The following is an 18,400-nucleotide window of genomic DNA, read 5'->3' on the forward strand; positions in this document are numbered from 1 at the left end:
CCCCCTGTCTTCGGACTTCAGATAACCCCAAAATGTGCCATTTTATGCGACCTAATTCTACTTCGAGTTCGGTGAGGTGTTGGTCCAGCCGTAGACTTCGTCCGTTATACGTCGCCAGTGTCAGTTTTTTGAGGTGGTGGTAGCCTCCCGTAGCCCGGAGATTCTTAGCACCCCTGTCCCGCCGTTACCGCGACCGCTACCTTGGCCGGGAATAGCGGGACTACCGGGAACTGGGGGCCGTTCTGTGAGGTGTGGCTCCATAAGAGGTTTCGGCCTACTCATGCCACGCTGGCCAGACGGGTTGGCATAGGGTTTGGTCTCGAGTTTTCCTTCTCTAAGCAGTGATTATTGGCTCTGCTCAATTTTCCCTTAGTCGCCTTCTACGACACCCGCGGGATGAGATGGGGTGGTGACCTTCGTATTCTTTAGGTCCGTCACCACACGGACTGTAGTAATAATAGGTAGTTATGCAAAAAAAAATCGTAGACAGCTTTCGCTGGCCAGTGTAACAGGTCATGCAGGTAGATAAGTGGATCGATCGCAGGCTAAGCTACGCTTGATACTGTCTGCCTATGGACGTCATAAAAGATACAAATTGAGTTACTTTGAGTGCAGACTTAAAGTATTTATTGCCTCATACCAGTTATTACTCGGTAGGTACCATAATTATATACGGTTTTGACCTTGACGAACAGATGGACAAAAAAGTGATACTCATATCTATATATTTATTGGGATTGGTGGTGGGAAACCTCATAGTTACGAAATCCTCCGCTCCAGTCAGGCCGTATGTTACGGTTCTACAAGCTGATTGTCGATTGACAGGTCGTAGGTATAACAATAAATATACAACGTCAAAGGGCATCGGCGGAATAAATAAAAACAATAATTTAGTAAAATTATTTATTACAAATACAAAGTGCGTTGATCTCGGGACCGAGACTAGCTCAGCTTCAAATAGGTATAGTTTGTGGTCGTATCGAGCGAGTGCCGCCCGACCCCGAGCACCACACTCTCACTCGGCACCGGCCTCCACACAGTCCTTGCGCATGGCGCAGCACGAACGCTCTAGTCGTAAGGCGACCTACTGAGTACAGATCACTAAACACTCACAACTATTTTTACTTTATTAGACGAATTACGAACAAGGATGCGTTCTTGTATGGTTGATTTGGTGTCTGTTTTTCCTTTTGATGTCTAAGGTCTGCATGACAATGTAGCAGGTGGTACCGACATAGAAAGATATTATATTACGTGTGGATGAAATGTTCTTATTATTAACATTAATGATATATTATAAACAGTCGTTTATTAAAAAAAACAATGGCAAGCTTTCCGGGTTTGTCAACAGTGTGCACTGCCGCGTCGTCGCAGCTTTAAATGTTGTCTGGACGACTGGAGACCACAGACCCGGTCAAGTGCCGGCAGGAGGCATCAATCTATCGATGAATACATACCTATATACTATTTACACTCAGTAAAGCCTAGATATTTATTCTATGACATTTTTTTTATAATTGTGTTAGAATTCGCACTACTGATTACTGTGATGGCTCCCACCGTCAACTTTCATCATTAATATATGCACTATTATAAATACGTACGAAATGTGTATAATATTAAGTTTACTTTACAATAACATCTAAAAGTAATATCCTTACAATATTACCTGCAGCAGAATGATGTGTAACGATGTAAAATGACGTCCTACGAGCATTATAGAATCTGGCAGGTAATGGGGCACCCACCGTGAGGCATCGCGAGTTGGTGACAACACGCACGAAGGAAGCCTTACTTATTTTGTACGTTTTGCCTAATTATTAACTACCTGCGACATTTCCACATTCAGACTGTTTAAAGTTGCCGTTTTATTAATAAGCGAGAGGGTGGGTGACTTCTCTAACGGCCCTTCTACACAAGTTTAAAACACCAAGCCAGTACTCTCAGTAGCTACTAGTTTATGTCGCATGCGACACACACAGCCACATGCACAGCATGTGACGTAAATCGTGTCTGTTATATAAAATTGATGAAAGCATATAATATCGAGTATGATCTAACCGATTTTAATTTCAAATATAAAATTTTGTAGATGGTACCTTTCCAGCTTTGTTAGGAGTTTCGGTGACGCGATGACGTAGGGCACTAGGGCCTTTGAGATCTGAATCCAGATGCTGGTTTCGTGTGGGGCTTCACGTGAGTGACCGTGATATGTATGGCAGCACAGCAGCGCTGTCGCCCGGCGCGCCTCCCTCGCGCTCTCTCGCACACTCGCACAGCGTGACGTCTCGCACGCTTGCACGCTCGCACACATACACACAACACACACACTACGAGCTAAGGACATGATTACAGATACTATAGCTAGAGGGAGTGCAGCTCGCAGGCGGCCGCTCCTCACCTTCGATTCATGAGATTTGGTTCCGTAGCCTAAAGAGTTTTTGCTTTTTCTAACAAGTCGTTGATGAATTTCTGAAAAGATAGAGTTCTCATTAACAATGCATTGCTAAGTAACACTTGTTGGATTTACTTTTGATAAAAATAGACAAGATCGATCAGGGTACACGAACCCGTCATTCCCGCAAGAGGATAAAATAAACAGACAAAGTAACACATTTGTTACACAAGACGCGTTACGATACAATATGTTTCTACTGTTTCCACATACTTATGGATCGACAGGAATCAATTAACCGAAAGGTTTCAGGGCGCCGATTCTGCATGTTACAATTGCCGATGAATTAAAGGAAATTATATTAAATTTTAGATCGTCGAAGTATCATAATAATATTGCACTTGATATTCACTATAGATCCTCTCTCCTAAGATTTTGCTGTGCCCGACAGGGTCCATAATGGTTCTGTATTATTAGATTTTAAGACCTTGATGTACATTATGGAACGCAATAAATAATTGAGAATTGAGTATAATTTTGTAAAAAACAATGTTAAAGAACTTTAAATTCATCCTAAGTGATATTTTCAATATGAACTAAAAGTAATGTTGTTAAAAGTAAATCTGCTGTGCTACAATAACCGGTCGAGTGTGATTCGGATTCGCGATACCGAGAGATCCGTATTTATTTGTTCTTATAGCGGCAACAGAAATACATCATCTGAGAAAATTTCTAAAGTTTAACTATGAAGATGCATGAGGACCAGCGGACAGTCAACGATATCCCAGTAATTGGGTTCCGGTTGCAGACTTTTGGGTATGGAACCCTTAAAATTTTGTGATAGAAATTAATCGCAATGCCGATTTCAGTTTCAGTCAATTTTGGCAGTCCTAACTCTAGAGCGTGTCCTAGTGAGCGCAGGTGTGAGGGTTGCAGGCAACAGGTGAACTGAAGGCCCGCCGCGGCCGACGCGACCTCAGATGTGCAGCTCCTCAACTTGAATCCAGAAATCTGTCTTTGTTTTTTTAGTTTTTTTTTTAAGCCTACCTACTTATATTATGTGGGTACTACTTATGTTATAGGGTGGACGTTTGTTACTCTTCACGCAAAAACCACTGAACGGATTTAAACGAAATTTGGTACGTAGGTAGATAGTTTATAACCTGGATTAACACATAGAATAGTTTTCATCCCGATTGTATGTTTCCGTGACAGCATTTTCGCACTAAAATTACCAGAGTGATGGGTAATTTTTAAGCTAATAACTTTATTGGTGTCAATTGGTGTGTTTACTAAACTGTTAAAGTAGGTTATTCTGAGAAATAACTTTTGCGGTTAATAATCATGGTGTTATATTGCAGAATTTAAATATATTTTTATAAGAACAAAAGCAACCGACTTCCAATAAAAACTACTGAGCGAAAGTTGATTGAATTGTTCTGGGGCGACATTTATAATATTCCGTTTATGAAAATAATATAAACAAAATTGTTAGGGTTCGTTAAGGTCTTTTTATACATACTTAATGTGTTGACAAAACAACGAACCAAAAAACATGCAGCGATAAGCTCGCGAGGTCCCGCCCAACGCCCGTTTCGTTTGTTAGCATCACACAAGTTTACTTACATGTATATCTTTCTGTGGTTTTTTGGCATCAGCTAGTAAAACCTGTAAGAGTAATAAAACAAAAGGGTAATCACAAATGAGAGCAGTTTGCAGTAGTCGTGTAAGTCGCAGAGGAGCGTCCGGTCGCACGTACCGTGAGGTGCCGGCGCCGCAGCTCGTCGCTGTCCATGTCTAGCAGCTCGTCGATGTCCACCTCCACCTCCTGCGAGCTGTTCGCCGCGCCCCCCGGGCCGCCGCCCGCGCCCGTGCCGCCGCCCTCCTTCTGCAAACAAACGAAGACCTTACTCAAATCATATATTTCATTTTTCATCTTCAGGCAATTTACATTCTATTTAGAGTACTGACTAAACTTTGGTTGTATCGGTAAAAGTATGTAGAGCTGTGCCCCGGAACTATCATTGATGGTCATCTTACCAAAAAATGTGAAGCTGATAAGCCTGAGTCAGTCCATCGCTTTTAGCATACAGGCTAGTTGGTGCACTATGACTTTAAGAAGATGCAAGTATTAAATAGCTTACCGGCGTCTCATATAACTTCTGCAGCTCGTCGTAGAGCCACATCTCCACGGCGAGCCTCTTCCGTATCAGCGCCATCTGGTGACTGCCATATTTGGCCGTGAGGAACTTCTCGCGGCGCTCCTTTACCTGACAAATCATATTAATATATTTACGCAAACTGTTATCAACTTATAAGGTCACATCGCGTATTCGCTGAAAACATTATTCAGTAGCATTAACTAAATAAATTCTAAAGTAACATGGTAAAAGCACGTATATATCCTTTTTCCCAAGTTTTTATAAACCCACTTTTCTTTTTTGTGTCCTTCCGGTTGAATTTTTGCAACTCAATTTTGAGGTTCTTCCCTGATAAGCTAGCAGGATGGCTTTTCAGAGTAGCTTCAAACTCGATGACAACGCAATTTACAACTATAAAAACGGCTGGACCGATTTTGATCAAATTTGAATTGAGTGACATTTAAAAACGTGGGCTTTTAGATGCTATAAATCTATTAATTTTTTATTCTTTAAATCTGGTGAGCTGAATTTTTGTATACACCTTTATTATGAAGTTGTGAAAAATCGACATTGATATCGTGCCGGCTAAAAAAATTACATAATTCAAAAGGTCACGAAAATCAGTTTTCTGCAAATATTAGGTATTAATGCAATAAAATATAATAAAATAAATTATTGGGAAGTCGTAGTTCCCAATAATTTATTTTGTGCAATTTCTAGTGATTATAAACGGCTCTGAAGTACTTTTACTGCACATGCGTAAAACAAAACGTTCAGGAACGTTCAGGCGGTCTATCCGTTTGTTTCAATGGCGACCGAATGTTGAAAGCCGCCGGCGGCTTCAACTTGCAACATTCGGTCGCCATTATATAAATTACATTATACGCCACAAAATAAATTATTGGGAACTACGACTTCCCAATAATTTATTTTATTATATTTTATTGCATTAATACCTAATATTTGCAGAAAACTGATTTTCGTGACCTTTTGACGTATGTAATTTTTTTAGCCGGCACGATATCAATGTCGATTTTTCACAACTTTTCATAATAAAGGTGTATACAAAAATTCAGCTCACTAGGAATTATTCCCCAGATTGGCAAAGTACGTAAAAGTGACCAGCCTAAGAAAGTATTACGAAAACGAATTGAACTATCAAATGTAAGGGTTAACCTCAATATTATCATGGAACTGGCAGGTATTACCTACTAAGCCAGCTTAAAACATAACATGTAAATAGGCGGAGAAAGGGTGAACATAAAAATATCAGCATGTACGTAGTCTGTGTTTTCCTACCCAGTACTAAGGGAAACGTTATTATAACCTCCTCCTGATTAAAATTATTTTTGAAAGAACTACTTACTACGAAACAAGGTACAATATGGAAATAACATTAAATGTAAGTACTATAATGTCGATGATAAATATGCCTACACAGTATTGAGGAAGCAGGCTAGAGGGGTTCATAGTTTCATACCTCTCCCTTGTCGCTGAAGTTGACGTGCAGGCCGGACTTGGCGGGCGAGCGCTCGGTGGGCGAGAGCGCGGGGTGCGCGGGGGGCGCGGGGTAGCCGCCGGCCGCCACGCCGCACTCCATGCCGCACGGCGCCGAGCTCGCGCTGCCGCGGTTCTGCAACGACAAGCGCGCACGTCAAAACACCTTGTTGTCCACCAGACGGCACTCGCACACGTATTCCTATAAGGGTTCTATTTCTTCCTTTCGAGTTATGGAACTCTAAACAACTAATACGATTACCAAATCATTTGATTTTTTAATCGTATTGCAGGCAATAATTTATTTATTGATGACATGTGCAATTAAGTACCTAACCAAATTGCACCCGACGCGAAAACCGATAGGTATCTTAGCATTCACAGACCCTCTAAATCTTAAAAACCAACACGGGTAACAAGGGTACCTATGTCAAGATTAGTTAGTGAGAACTAATTGACAGTCTTCGTGGGCAAAATGCTGCTAAGCCCTCACAGCCAACACAGAAAACTAAATGCGGCAGGTCTTGTGAGGCAGGGCGCGCCGCGAGCTGCTCGCACCAAGGCGCTTGCTGCGGTCGCTCCAATAGCGCGCGTGTCAACAAACGAGGCGGCCGTGATTGCCCGTGATGAACGCCGATGTTGATAAAACAATATCCACTACACTTACTTCGTCTCAACTCTGACTACTGATCACCGACGTACAGCTGTTCATAGGTAAAATTATATTTTTAAAACAGGTACAACTGTGGGTTCATATTAGACTAATATTTACGGAAATTAACCACAGACCAAGGTGTTTTTTCACTGTCTATACTTCCAACTCATACCAGTAACTCATGACATCGTGTTGTTGAGTAGGTATTCAAAATTCAGTGTAGTCCCGCAGTGGCAACTAGTTCCCCTGAACTAGTTGAAGCAATTCACTGAGGCGACGTTTTCTCACTAATGTGCAGACTTTCATATTGTGAGGAAACAAAGACGGTGGCACCGCTTACTTGTCACGCCAACGACCGTTGAAAGAGGTTTTTGAATAACAAAACAGCTTTTGAGCGTCCCTAGCGGCTTGGAGGAGCTGGCAGACGGCGCGGGGCGCGGAGCGAGGGCGCACGCCACCCACTGGGTGCAGACGTCTGTGACCGAGCTAAGGGAGGCGACAAACACTCTTAGATCTAGAATTTCGATCACAGAGATTGAAATTATTCAGTAGATAATAAAGAAGACAATTTGTATTACTGCTAAATCAATTAATTAATTACACTATTTAATGTTAAGGGGGGCCTGGAGTTCTATAGTACAGGCCTAGGCTTAGTTTAGACTCCAGATCTCCCATAAATTGCGTTCTTTTGTCAATTGCTTGCCGACATGATGTTAAAACTTTATGTAATTTGTGGAGATAAATAAACGTTATTATTACTATTACTATTGTTACCGCTATTGTTATTGTTATTGTTACTAATGCAAGCCCGAGACGTGGAGGACAGATGGGCTTACGACCACACAACAACGAGTCAGTCGTTGAATTGAAATTTACACCAACAGAAAATAAGCAAATTCATATTTTGCCGAGTCCTCAGCACAAACGAGGCATCTACACAAAGTACGACTGAGGGCCGGGCTGGGCCGGCGCGCGGCTGCAGAGCGCGCGCACCTCTAGGTAAAGTTACCACTTAGGGAAATCTTTAGCTGCCTTCTCCGCATTGGTAAAGTACTTTTGGTTCTTATCTAATGTCGTCTATAGGTGTAAAAGCGATAAATAAAATGTTTGCACCACTACACAATGTGGTGAAGCTAATGATTTTCATTAATCGCAAGAGGCACCTAAGCAAAGTATTGATACTAATCATATGAATCATATCGCACAATCATGGAGTCAATTGATAGGTCCAAGTTATCATTGATTACGTTGTTTTATCTCTTATTCATTGCAGTTGATGGATATTAGGTACACATAGCTACTTATGAACAATCCTCAATATATCGGATGATCGATTCCACGAGAAGGCTTATTTGCATCGAGAGAATCTTTTTAAATCCTGAGGTAGAGAAAAACATTGGGCACACTAAGCTACTAAGGGCACACGATCCCTAATAGATCGCCCCATCAAATTTTACATTAAGGTTCTCAACAAGGCCTCTGCACGTCGGACCTGTGTCACCGTGCACGCCTAAAAGGTCCGGGCCTCTTCACATACAGTTAACCCGTGAATTGAAACACCCGGTAAAAAGATCATTCAGATCACAGATATTATTTTGAAATCTAAACTTATTTTTATGAAAGCTAGCTTGAAATTCCTAACGTTCCAATTTTTTGTTTGGCCTATTTCCCATAAGTTCTTTAAGGACTGGATCCGTGACTGGATACTTGTCGATATATTAAACCTGTGTATACGTCAGGACAATATATGTATGTTTACTTATGATAATTGTGTTAGCATTGATAAGCCAAACACCGTTATCGTAATCAATTTAAGATATCACAGCTGTTGGCTAGCGCTAGTCGCGGCGGCAGCGCCACTACAGAATGGTGTTGTGCGGCCCAAGTGAAGCAGGGGCCTGTTACTATTGTTCCGTACCAGAAGGTAAAAATGGTGTCACTGAGTCCCCGCTGGCCTTCTGGTACAAATACTCATAATGAATATTATAACGCTGCAGGTGCTTATCTTCAACAGATTTGATATTTAAATTTCAGATAGTTTATTTATTAAGCCTATACTATCGTCGCACTTTAATCAATAGGAGCAGAGCAGCATTGAGAAATGAATTCAGAGGGGCCATGGCCCCGATTCTGCTATTTACAATGACCAATGAATGACTGGAAATTGGATGAAAGTCAAAGTCAAGAAATTGGCTCTATTCTCTATCTAAGTATATCTATAAGCATTTTTCCAACATTATATTTGAAAATTCAATACGGGGCGGAATTGTTTTGGCTAAATGCTTAAGAGAATAGGAATAGTTTCAAATTTTATAGAATTTTCATTAATTCTTCGGCCATTGGAAATGCGGAATCGGGGCCCTGGTCCGATTTGACTATATTTAATCGGCAGAAAGCCCACATATGGAGAAGGTTACAGGATATACTACCGTCTCGCTACAACGTTTATTGTAAACTAAGTCTGTTTTGATATCTAAATCTAAATGTTCTGGCTCACAAATCACAAATTCGATGTATTGAATTGATCGAAAATGTTTTCACCAGAAAACCGAATCCTTGATTACAAGGATAAACTAATCCTGAGACTAAGTACTTTTACGATTCTGTATATTCTTCCCATACACAGCTACATACCTAATTGTGGCTCACTGACAAATCTCTGTGTCTACTGAGTACTGACCGACTACCGACGCCGGACTGCTCACACACTGGACTCCCACCTAATTAGATTATTATAAGTATACATTTAATTGGTTTACCGGTGCTTGTTGCCATTTTAATGTAGGTGTACCAACCACCAATAGTACTCAGTAAGTTTTGCTCGATATTTATTCGTAAGGTATAAATTTATTTGTAGTATAGGTAAGTAGGTACCTAAAACACCTATTTACTAAAAGTATTATAATGACTTCGAACTATTGCATAAAAAGTAAAAGCATAGTGTACTTTGTGAAGTTTATACTGAGCTTTTATAGGTACTGAGGCTGAAATACCTACGTATTATAGATATTTTAGTCTCCGAAAACCTAGCACTATAATGTCTGACCCGTTCTTCACAATTCCAATAGGTATCGAATTTTCCGTTTGGACTAATTCGATAAGGGTTTTTGACTTTGACTTGAAGAGCCACTTATACCTACCTACTATCTAAAGATCGGGAAACTTACATGCAGACGATACCTAGCGTTACAAAAATATTGATCACTTGATCTGTGAATATAAGCTGAGCTCAAGATGTACATCAGGTAGGGACGGACACTAATAGTGTAAACACGGAAAGCATAGCACAGTAACACTTACGTATGAGCGTGCATGTAGCGTGAGCCGTGAGCCACTGTTTGATTAAAACTAAACACACGTCACGGATGTGATCACGAGGCCATTATTACTTAATCCTATACAGAATGATGGCTTTGGCAACGCGGATACAGAAATAGAAAACATTTAGAGCTCTATATTTACGAGCACCATACCGTGTACACCATAGAAGGTATTGTGCATTTGGTAACTAAGTACACCTATGTAAAATCGATTCGGTCACCGTTATTCAGGGTTCATATGAGTTTGAAACAAAAGCGCCAAGTCGTTACGCGCGAGTGTGTCGCTCGCCACTCGCAAGCAATCATCTCAAGTTCGTACCGAGATCGCGTCTGCGGTCACTGCCCTCCGAGAAGCTCAGCCGGTTGGCGGAACCACCTTACAGTCTTACAATGACTAAGACCACCAGACCACAAACTACTTGTGCTTGACGAACACTTTAACACTTCACCATTCGATTCAGCAAAACATACTGACATGCGTATGCGTTTAGTTTAGAACAGCGTAACGAGCGGTAACACACGGTTGCGCCAGAAGCCACGCGACTCGCGAGCTTCGACTGTGTAGTTTGGACCGTCCAATTCAACTGCACGCCAAGATCAGCCGAGTGGCGAGTAGCGGTGCGCGGGGCCCGGCGCGCGGGCGCGACCGCGACGCCCCGCGCCCTCCCCGCGCGCCGCCGCTCAGCTGATACGGGCCCCACTCGCGGCTCCGACACATTACTACATTAGTCATTCACATTTCTGTCAGATCTTGTCTGTTAACTTCTAAAAACAATCCAGGCCGAATACAAAAAATCATGACTCGGATATAATGTTTACTTTTTTCTTTATATTTAAACAGGTGACGCAAGCATTAATATTTGTACACCTACGCGTATTACCTATCATGTTTCAGCATAGCCCAGCGCCTTCTGAGGACGCTGCGCCGTCCACTAATGATATAACTAGGGATCTGTCCGCGCTACTTTTTCCTCGCCTGAAGTGACAGAACTAGCTGGAGATTGACTGGTAATGTATCGAGCTTGTGTAGCGCAATTCAAAGACTGGTTTTATTTGTAATGTATCATTCGCGTGCTCAACTCAGCTGTCGGTTTTCTCGCGAACCCTTATTCCCTTTGAGTGTTACTTTACAAATCAGTGAAGTCAATCCACCTCATTTCTAAATAACTTATGATTATCACTAATTGAAAATGCAATGGGACCACGACAGAACCATTTTATAAATAGACATTTTTCTTTTTCAAATAACAGTAGATTACTAAAATTAATGAAGTACACACAACCTTTACGCCTGAAATTATGGGTTTAAATGATACATTACAGACACACGTTACAAGTCAGTCGAAAATCGCCGTATTGAAACAAGATCGCTTCGAATATAATGCTACATTATGTACACCAAAATGATACAAGTTAATCTCCGCCCTTAGGAACACGTACTCAGAAGCATTAGCAATGTAGAATCCAAGCTCAATCGGCATCGAGTCAACATTTTATAAAGAATCGTTTAATCTAATACGGAGCCCCAAAATATGTTTGCACCTTTTGTCTTTAAATGAGTGAGCTTTGAGTAAGAGGAATCTTAATTTATTCGCATACAAACCCGGTCTGATGTAATTAGACGTAAAAAGTACCTATTTTATATGTATGTATAAAAATACCCTACACGCCAAACCCACTGTGAACAAGGTGTCGCAGGTTTCATCCCCACGCAGGACAAACTGTATTTGTGTGATCTAGGAATGCTTGCACTGAGTCTTAAACATTAACATTATGAAACCTTGCAATTATAAATGCGAACAACATCACATAAATTGTTCTGAACCCAAAGTAAGTTGCTAAAGCACTTGTGTTATGGAATTCAGATATAACAAAGGTACCACATACACCCAGACCCGAGACAATGCAGAAATGTGATTTTTTATATTGACCCGACCGGGGTCGAACCCGGGACCTCAGAGCTAGCGACACCTTGTAACCGGTGCGTACGCCACTCGACCACGGAGGTCGTCAAAAGTCGAGTCTGACTCAAACACCTTGCGATACAAATATTTTTGAGGCATAAAGTGTATGAAACGTTTTAAAAAATAAAATAGAAAGAAATAACTTCTTATAATAACTATCGTGAGACTGATTCATTATTAAATGATGTAACGGTTTATTCACGCGTATTTATCGGGGTAGGCTGACCGGCGGGGTCGCGAGTCGAACTGCTCAACTCGAGTAGATTAAGGACTCCGGTTGGGTCCGAAACTAGTCGGGCTACCCCGATAAAGACGCGTGAGTAAACTGTTACATCATTTAATAATAACTTCTTACTCCTGTTGGCCACAGTAATTCAGTCAACATGCACGCTAAGTTTATTTCAAAATAAGAAAAAGTACAAATATAGCTCTGGAAATGAATGGGCAATTCATTTGTCGAGCTTCAACGATCACGTACTAGTATGGAATTTTATTTGAACTAGTTAAAGAAGTCGTATAGTATTTGTACATAAGGCGACCATCTTTCTTTTAGAAGATAACTTCGCTATTTACAGTAAATATGCTTAGCGAGCCATAACTCTCTTAGGATCCCATAACTCTCAAATACCTTCATGAAATCAGAGGGTCTAACACCACTTCTAAAGGACTTAAAGTGCCAAGGGCCAAGGGCCTGCCCTCCAGGGCGCACGGGCGCGGGGCGACCGAATTACTGCCATATTTGTGAGGTAGCTAGTGTGTGTTGGTAAGTTATAACTTATACGTTAAGTTTTCTACAAATCGCCGACAATCCCGGCGAAAGTTCACTAACGCAGCAATAAGATACCCTTTCTTAGAATCGTTGGAATTAAGATTTAAAAACAAATTACTTAAAAATCTAGGATTCTGACAACGGAAGTGGAAATAGTCTGTTTGTCTGTCGGCTGTCTGGTTGTAGAGTCCACCCCGCCGCGCGCTGCAACCGCGCCGTCTTAGAATTTACGGCTACCGGATTACAACTAATCTACTTGTGATATCGACACATTCGTAGTTGCAATTCGATTTTGGTGGTGGTGGAGTCACGTAAACCACAGCGGGCGTGCCGAGCCCCAGCAAAGCCGAGAGTAGCAACTGCGAGGCGCTTGCCCTGCACCGGGCTACACCTAGGGAGCGCGCGGGGCGACCCGGCCGGGCTGCGCATCGAGCCAGAGCCGTATGAATACTATGAAGCACTCTAAATGTTGTGAGATATACCTTAAATAAGTTTGACTACCGCGACATAATAGCGAGTCGACAGTACTTATATATTGCTTTGGAAAAATGTTGACAATGTCATAATTACTTCGAGCAGCGTTTGCATACTCACGTAACTAGAACACAACAAACGGTTTGGCTTCGATGGCAGCGCGGCGATGTCATAGGAAGCGTTGAGGTGAGATGTATGAACTGGGCTAGGTCGAGCCGTGGAGCGGGCGACCGCGAGAACAAAGCGAGTCGTGCGACGTCGCCCGCCCGGGCTCAACCGCGGTACTCACGCCGCTCCTGAACTTGAAGAACAGCGACATGAAGGCGGCGCGTCGGGCTGCGGCCGGGTCGCGCCGACACTGCCGCGCCGCCACGCAGCCGCGCCCGCCGCCGACCGCCGCGCACCTCTACCAAACCACGCATCCGCCATCAGAAGGCCTACTCCGATATATTAGGTTCGGGTTAAAATTGTTATGGTTCGAGGCACTTCTTCAATCTTGACGGATCGTCAAGATATTGCGGAGCTGTTTAGCTGCAACTACCACAGCGCGCATTGGCCGTTAGAATTATACGGGGGTACCACACGATCTCTGGGTACGCGGCAATAATCCGTATATAAACGTTGCTGGAAATTTTGAGCAAGAATCTTGGCTCAGCTCTAAACATGCCAACAACAACAATATCGTCGTAAATGTAAGTGAGCAGGCGGCCAAATATTTGACTTGGCTGGCGGTAACCTGCCCCGTGCTTTCACTTGCCGCTTGGGAAAAGCATTTTTCTTTACGTCAAGGACGACAAAACGACCTGCGATCACCGTAAGTCCGAATTTTCGGGTGGCAGGGAATGCACCCTGGAACCTGATAAGCTGACAGCCCAAGCCCCCTCTAACGAGCGAGCGATCCTGTGACTCTAGGTCTCGGGGCCCGCGGTGTTTTCGGATATTGTTGGTTGATGTAATATGCGTTACATCACGGAAAAAAGGGGTGAAGCTTTCCATTCAGTTCGCAAATCAATAACAACATTGGTTTATATAGAACCATCACAATAACAAACAATGCACCTCATATCTTTTCACCAGGGTACGGACCTCCCTGAAGGGGTTACCTATTATAAGGCCAAAAAAGTTTGATCGAATGTGAGTACTTCTAAGTCCCGTCCTTAGTCATTATTATAAACTGCAGGGGTCCCAACTAGTACCAAGTTGCTACTTTTTTCCGTCACGGCCCCTAGGCTGCAGGGTTTGGGCTGCGTTTTAATTGCAAGCATATTGTTAGAACATTCCCCACCGCACATTCGGTTGACCTCAGCCTCAGGCTCAGCTGCGGCAGCAGACCTTCCAACTCCTCAAGTAGTGGGCCGTACTACCCCTCCGCGCCATACATACAACAAATTTACATTATTATAAAGCGGTACAACAAAATTTTAGCAAAAAAAAAAATCTGTCGCCTACTTACGAATGTACCTGACTCGACACTATTTGATGAGCAGTATAGGAAGCTTGAATGTTTGAGACAAGTGCAGCAGCACTAGTGACCCTTCTGTGGCTCGCTGTTGTGAGGCAGAGAGCGCGCAGGCCGGAGGGCGAGCCTCGAGCGCGCCTGCGCCCCGCCCGGCACCGGCTCGCAGCCTCCGGAGCGGCGCGGCCCGTGACCTGCCATGAATCGCCACTGAGAAAACTTTGAGCTTACAATGACCTTCTCATTTCTAGACTGATAATAAACATTGTACCTGTACATTACCTGGTACTGAAACTCAGTCAGAAGTATTTGATAAATATTGTAGTTATGTATATGCGCCGACCGCGACATGTATATCTGTAACCGTGACAGTGCTATCGGTGTCTTCGTACATGGCTTCATATGTACGAAGACACTGATAGCACTGTCAATGGGACGACTAAGACTTGTTATGAGGGACTGCAGTGCTAAAGTGGGATTACTCAACAAAACAGTGCGAATCTTCGGACCTCATGGCTTGGGACAGAGTAATCACAGAAGAGAACGCTGGTCAATTTCCTTCAATAGTCCAATCTCAAGGGTTCAATAAACTCATTCTATAAAAACGGGAAATGTCCAGCAACGAGAGCTATTTTCGACTTCCACTACCTCAGACCATCACCCTATACTTATATTAGTACTTGAAAATCAATTCCGCTTTTTAAAACTATGAAGCGACGTCAACCAGAGGACTAATACTTACTTTAAGAGGATTTAACAAAAAGCGGAATCGAATATTTGCGGTCAGCTGTTATTGAGGTAGCTATGCACGGATAGCCGAGAGGTTAAAGTTACCACGCCAAACCTAGTGATCCACAAATGCTTATCCTGAGTCTGGGCGCCTGAAACCCCCGCGAGGGATTAACTTCTAAACTGCGAGAGGCGTTTTTTTTTAAACACCTTGAAAGTAATTTTATCATAATCAAATTTCATTTATTCAAAACTATCTGTTGCCTGGTACTCCCGTCCGCGTGTTCCTGTTGTAATAGTTCCTGTTTTCCCCCTTAAAAACGAAATACCCAAGAACCGAAGTGCTCGTATTTAATTATATTACATAAACAATATTTTAGCCAAATATCAAAGTCATTCCAAAAAAGTGTACACTTGACAACCCTTTTTCCAGTTAAAAAGCTTTCATGCTCAGACTATTGGGTTCAGTAGTTTTGTCGTGAATGTGAGACGGAGTAGTACTAAAAAAACTTAAAATACGATTGTAAACAGCACCACCTATCGGCCGCCCGTTAAAGCTTCCTCAGTGTTAAAAATACTACCTGTGTAACAATTAAATTAAATGTGAACACGGTCCAGCCAAGTTCAAGCAAGAGAACTGGCATGGTACTACCGGATAGCTACACTGGGGCAAGCTGGGAGGCTTGCACCTGGCCCTGACCTCAAAGGAGCTTGCTGATAACAATCATAATATTTGTGAGAAAGTTACAAAAAAAGGAGATGGAAATGGCGGATCTGGGCCCCGATTCTGCTATTTTACAATGGCCGCTGAATGAATGGCAATTGGATTAAATTTACTATTATTCCTATTCTCTTAAGCATTTTGCCAATACAAGAATTGGAAGTTAATTGTATTGACCTTGAGTATACCGTCCTGCACTGAATTTCTAATTATTGTGTAGATTTTTTTTAAGAGAATACGAAAATTGACATTTTAAGCGAAATTTCATTCATTCATCGGTCGCTGTAAATAGCAGAATTGGGGCCCTGGTCAGATTTCGGAAAAGTAATTTTATCCCAGCGTAAAAACTGCGCTTGCTATTTTTCTTGCCCAGCCTTGTAAGACCTGCTCAATGGAATGATCATTCAGCACATTACGTCTGGTCAACCAAAATATGGTCGATGAATGAATGGAAATAGGATTGACACTCTTCGTATTTTTTTATTAATTCAGTTGGGGAATTGGGAAACTGGAGCCGGAACTCTGTCTTGCTGGTCGGCTGCTCGAGACCTGAGAGGTTTGTTGACGCTAGAAAATTCATGGGTGTTTTAATTAAACATTATATGCACGCATCAAAAAAGTCTAAGCAACTGGTAGAGTTCAGAACGTTTTTGTAAATATTTACATAACTTAAACACTTCAATAACTATTACTATCCTACATAAAATATTATAAAGGTGAATGTAATTTTGTTTGTTACGCTTTCACGCAAAAAATACTTAACCGATAATCATGAAACTTCGCACACATGTCCTTGGATGGATTAGAAGTAACGTAGGGTTGTTTTACTAAACGGAAACAGGATTATGCTTTACAGCGATATATTAGTATTTAGTTATTTACTAACATTATATAACTATTGATAGGCATTTAGGTAATTGTTCATGAGATCAGCTTGGGTACAGACGGAGGTGCCTCAGTTATAAGTTACTTTCTTTGAGTACAGAACTCTAAGACCGAGCAGTATTCATTTAAATAAAATTATAAATCAAACTGTACATAAAGTCGAATCTTTCCTATTGCCTGTCACTCTTTGGACAGTTTAACAACCTGACAAAAGCTTTTGCTAAGAAAGGACACCATACAGTTTATAATATATTTTTTTAGTACAAGTGATAACATTAATCCTATTTGAAGGACAAAAGATATTATAAGATGTTAGTTTTATTCACTTTATATGTATATACTCTGAAAAAACATCGTTTTAGTGGAAATTAGTCCAACAATCCCTACTAATATTATAAATGCGAAAGTAAGTAACTCTGTCTGTTTGTCTGTTACGTCTAAACCGGAACTGATTTTAATGAAATTTGGTACAGAGATAGAGTTGACCTTAAGAAAGAACATAGGATAGTTTTTAACCCGGACTTTTGAAGAGTTCTCACAGAAACGCGATATAACCGACCTCGACGCGGGCGTAGCCGCGGGCGAAAAGCTAGTTATATAAATAAGGTCGTAAATAAGTAATTAATGTAATTATCTTGTCATTCCGTATAGTTTTAAGTAGTTTTCTGATGAACAAGATTGTGTTGTTTGAATGCAAATGTGTATTTTTTATTGTTGAAGTTTGCCACATCGTGCAAAGGTTCATATCGTAGGTCGAGGTCGGGCTCGCAGTGCGCAAGCGCGGAGTTATCGATCGTCGACGAGCAGGCCGCCACGCGTCGCACAATCTGCAGCCGCTAATGTAACCGTAAACAATTAGTGAGCTGAGCAGTGAGGAACCTGGACAGCCGCACGTCGCACCCCGGCGACGCGAGCAGCCGGCAGCTGCATGTACATGGCCGCGCGCACCGCTAGCGCCGCGCCTCCCCAGCCCCGAGCGAGAGCTAGAGCGAGCGCGGCCAGCCAGCCGCGGGCATGCGGGCGCGAGCCTGGTCCTGGTGGGCGGCGCTGCTGCTGGGCGCGGTGGGCGCGCGCGAGCTGGACCCCGCCGCGTGTGCGCCGCGCTTCGATGTACAGCACGATAAGATTATCCGCACGGAGGAGTCGCGCGAGATGGGCGCGCGGTACCTCTCCGAGCTGGACGTGGGCGCGCGCCACGAGTGCCTGCGCCTGTGCTGCGAGACGGACTCCTGCGACGTGTTCGTCTACGAGGAGAAGGTCGGTCTCCGCTGGTTCCCGCTGTTAACGGTAGCTGTACAGTACCGACAGCTTATCCGCTAGTCGGATGACGTCTAAAGAATCGCTGAGTGTTTCGTTAATTCTGCGGCGTAGTACGTGTGAGGTACAATCGTACA

At 42.6% G+C, this 18,400-nt stretch overlaps 2 protein-coding genes across 2 annotated transcripts; one reads left to right on the forward strand and one right to left on the reverse strand.

Moving 5' to 3' along the window:
- Nucleotides 1–889: 889 nt before the first annotated feature.
- LOC113506310 (protein phosphatase 1 regulatory subunit 14B-like) lies at nt 890–10,620 on the reverse strand. Its single transcript, XM_026889150.1, has 6 exons — nt 10,328–10,620; nt 6,017–6,169; nt 4,540–4,665; nt 4,155–4,283; nt 4,022–4,063; nt 890–2,472 (listed from the first exon to the last, which is right to left on the reverse strand). Exons 2-6 carry the CDS (start codon nt 6,134–6,136, stop codon nt 2,431–2,433), a joined length of 459 nt encoding a protein of 152 aa, XP_026744951.1. The 5' UTR covers nt 6,137–6,169; nt 10,328–10,620; the 3' UTR covers nt 890–2,430.
- A 5,824-nt stretch (nt 10,621–16,444) lies between these two features.
- Nucleotides 16,445–18,391, forward strand: LOC113506312. Its single transcript, XM_026889151.1, has 2 exons — nt 16,445–16,837; nt 17,727–18,391. Exon 2 carries the CDS (start codon nt 18,021–18,023, stop codon nt 18,324–18,326), a length of 306 nt encoding a protein of 101 aa, XP_026744952.1. The 5' UTR covers nt 16,445–16,837; nt 17,727–18,020; the 3' UTR covers nt 18,327–18,391.
- The last annotated feature ends 9 nt before the right edge of the window (nt 18,392–18,400 follow it).

The sequence above is a fragment of the Trichoplusia ni genome (genome assembly GCF_003590095.1).
Source record: "Trichoplusia ni isolate ovarian cell line Hi5 chromosome 9 unlocalized genomic scaffold, tn1 tig00003240_group8, whole genome shotgun sequence".
NCBI classification, from domain to species: Eukaryota; Metazoa; Arthropoda; class Insecta; order Lepidoptera; family Noctuidae; genus Trichoplusia; species Trichoplusia ni.

Bases quoted from the DNA above. Each gene is read 5' to 3' on its own strand.
- LOC113506312 (XM_026889151.1), top strand. From the start codon at position 18,021: ATGCGGGCGCGAGCCTGGTCCTGGTGGGCGGCGCTGCTGCTGGGCGCG.
- LOC113506310 (XM_026889150.1), bottom strand. From the start codon at position 6,136: ATGGAGTGCGGCGTGGCGGCCGGCGGCTACCCCGCGCCCCCCGCGCAC. The intron at 4,666-6,016 runs GTATGAAACTAT...ATGATTTGTCAG, and splicing joins ACTTCAGCGACAAGGGAGAG to GTAAAGGAGCGCCGCGAGAA. The intron at 2,473-4,021 runs GTAAGTAAACTT...CTATCTTTTCAG, and splicing joins AACCACAGAAAGATATACAT to AAATTCATCAACGACTTGTT.